Source organism: Physeter macrocephalus, chromosome 3 (assembly GCF_002837175.3).
Source record: "Physeter macrocephalus isolate SW-GA chromosome 3, ASM283717v5, whole genome shotgun sequence".
Lineage (NCBI taxonomy): Eukaryota > Metazoa > Chordata > Mammalia > Artiodactyla > Physeteridae > Physeter > Physeter macrocephalus.
The window spans coordinates 24,026,298-24,028,780 of NC_041216.1; the positions used below are offsets into that span (position 1 = coordinate 24,026,298).

The 2,483-nt window shown below is 60.9% G+C and overlaps 1 protein-coding gene across 3 annotated transcripts; it reads left to right on the forward strand.

Moving 5' to 3' along the window:
• The first annotated feature begins 531 nt into the window (after window positions 1–531).
• Window positions 532–1,991, forward strand: NPPB (natriuretic peptide B). Of its 3 annotated transcripts, none has more exons than XR_449385.3 (3): window positions 532–726; window positions 985–1,408; window positions 1,808–1,991. XR_449385.3 is itself a non-coding variant. In XM_055083777.1 (3 exons), exons 1-2 carry the CDS (start codon window positions 601–603, stop codon window positions 1,285–1,287), a joined length of 429 nt encoding a protein of 142 aa, XP_054939752.1. In that variant the 5' UTR covers window positions 532–600; the 3' UTR covers window positions 1,288–1,325; window positions 1,808–1,991. The 3 variants fall into 3 exon arrangements, 2 of the variants coding, with proteins under 2 accessions (XP_054939752.1, XP_007129776.1); XM_055083777.1 differs by having other exon boundaries at window positions 985–1,325; XM_007129714.3 differs by having other exon boundaries at window positions 985–1,240.
• The last annotated feature ends 492 nt before the right edge of the window (window positions 1,992–2,483 follow it).

Here is a 2,483-nt window from a genome sequence, read left to right on the forward strand (position 1 = left end):
GCGATCAGGACCTCGGACAGCGGTCAGAGCGCCCGGAAGACCCGCCGCCGAGCGAGGCGCGGAGGGTCAGCTCCGGGCGCGGCGGGAAGACGCGCTGCGGCGGGGGGGTGTCGCCTGGGCCTGTTCTTTCTCTGAGTCACCCCGTGCGCCCGGCACTCGCGTCGGGCCTCTGATCGCTGGGGTTCCCTCTGCTCTCTCCAGGAATGCGGGGGAGGAGGAAAGAGAAAAGAGCCACTCTGAGGCCCCGGGGTTTTTGCAGGAGAGGGGGAAGCGGGAGACAAAGGACCTAGCGGGGTCTCCCCAACCCCGCCAACGCCCCCCCGCCGCGCGCTCCCGCTCCCGGCCGGCCGGGCCCATTTCTATACAAGGCCTGCTCTCCCGGGCCGCCACCCCTCCGCGCGGGGAGGTGCATTCCCCCGCCCTGAGCTCAGCGGGCCGGGCCGGAACGCGCCGATAAATCAGAGATAACGCAGCGGGGCAGGGCCGGCCCGGCTCTCAGGACGGGGGATAAAAGGCCGCGGTGGCCCGAGCGCCCAGGGGGGGAGGCGTGAACCGGGACCCAGCGCGGCGGCAGCAACCTCTCTCCGCCCTTCCAGCGACATGGACCCCCAGACGACGCTGCCCCGGGCGTTCCTGCTCCTCCTGTGCTTGCACCTGTCGCCGCCGGGCTGTCGCTCCTCCCCGCTAGGTGGCCCCGGCCCGGCCTCGGGACTGCGCGGGAGACAGGTGAGCGCTGCCGAAGTGCGGACACCCGGCGCGCCGGGAGGGCACCGACAGCAGCAATTAGCGGGTCCCCACCTACCCCCACCCACAGTCCCGAGAGGTGCCCACCCTCCCTTGGGAATTCGCGGTAAGAGAATGAGAACGCGGCGAGGCTGGGTGCGGGACCCCCGTGCTCAAGGCGGTCGGTCTGCCTTGGCGCCATCGAGGGCGGCTGGGCCCAGGTGCGGGTTCCTGAGGCTCCGCCTCCCCCACCCACCGCAGGAGCTGCTGGGCCGTCTACGAGGCAGGGTCTTGGAGCTGCAGGCCGGGCAGATGGACCTGGACCCCCTCCAGCAGGGCCACGGCCTCGCAGAAGCCTGGGAGACCCGGGCGGCCGCCCCCGCGGGGCTCCTCGGGCCCGGCAACAGCGTCCTCCAGGCCCTGCGGGGAATACGCAGCCCCAGGATGATGCGCGACTCCGGCTGCTTCGGGCGGAGGCTGGACCGGATCGGCTCCGTCAGCGGCCTGGGCTGCAATGGTGAACACCCACCCCATTCCCACCGCGTGCCGCCTGTCTGGGTTTGACGTCTCTGGGGGCCAAACTCTGAGCGAAGGACACCTGGGTATCACTCTCGCTGACAGTCCTCAGGGTCAAGGAGCGCCTTTCTGGGAATATTAAATTTTGACAACATTCATTACCATGCCTGTGAGTTCCCACCCACCTTCTAACCACCTCCTGCCTCTCTTACCAAAAGGGGCAGAATCACCTTAGGAGGCAATTCGCTCATCCCATGAATTACAGCCACGTAATTCGGTCAATTGCCTGGCAGCCCCTTCCTGGCGCAGAAAGAGTATTAAACATTTTCCTCCTGGTTTCCCCTGAACTGTCTAGAGCTGCAAGGGCAGGGGACAGGATCACCAGGGTGATGGTAATCCCCGGTTTACAACGAGGAAAGCCAGGTCCAGGGAGATAGATTCTTCCAAAGCCTCAGATATCCAGATGAACTGAAGGGGGGGGGCACAGATGGCACAGGGTGAGGGGAAGCTCAGGGCCTGCCTGTCTCCCACCCGAATGTAACCGTCACTCTCTCTCTTCCCCACACAGTGCTGAGGTGGTATTAAGAGAAGGTCCTGGCTGCATCTGATTCTCCCTCAACCCCCTGCTCCCCTTTGAAGCAACTCCTATTTATTTTTACTTATTTATTTATTTATTTGGTTGTTTTATGTAAGATGGTTCTTATCTTTGAGCACAAATTTTCCATGATGAAATAAAGTCAATATTATAGCTATTCCTTTTGAAATTGATTTGTCTCAGTGTCCTAAAAAATAATCCGTCGTTGAAAAACAGTCAAACCCTGTGTTTTCTTGAAGATCCCAAAGATGTCCTAATGATGGGGCGGGGACACGGCTTCAAGGGCTGGTCAAACAGCTGGGGGGGCGGGGGGTGGTGGCTGCTTTTCTTTAAGGGCTTTTCATGCTCTGAAATGTCTCTAAATATCTCAAGCACTTGAGACACTTCCCAGAAACTACTTTTCAAAGGCGGGCAGTTTCTCCCTGGGAGTTGAATGGGCCCTGATGTATTCCTGTGACATGAGGGGGTGCGTCAAGTTTCTGCCCCTTGACAATAGCCTTCCCTCTGCCTGGAATTCTGCCATTAGAGGCACTCTCCCTGTATTTGTTGTTTCCAGAAGCTCTCAGAGATTGGGGGCGCTTTGTGTATGTGTGTGTGTGTGTGTGTGTGTGTGTGTGTGCGTGTGCGTGTGAGGGTGTGTGTGCGTGTG

What these genes read in the sequence shown, in the direction of transcription:
- NPPB (XM_055083777.1), top strand. Translation starts at nt 601, where the DNA reads ATGGACCCCCAGACGACGCTGCCCCGGGCGTTCCTGCTCCTCCTGTGC. An exon ending in CGGGACTGCGCGGGAGACAG is followed by an intron (nt 727 to 984) that starts GTGAGCGCTGCC and finishes CACCCACCGCAG; the next exon opens with GAGCTGCTGGGCCGTCTACG.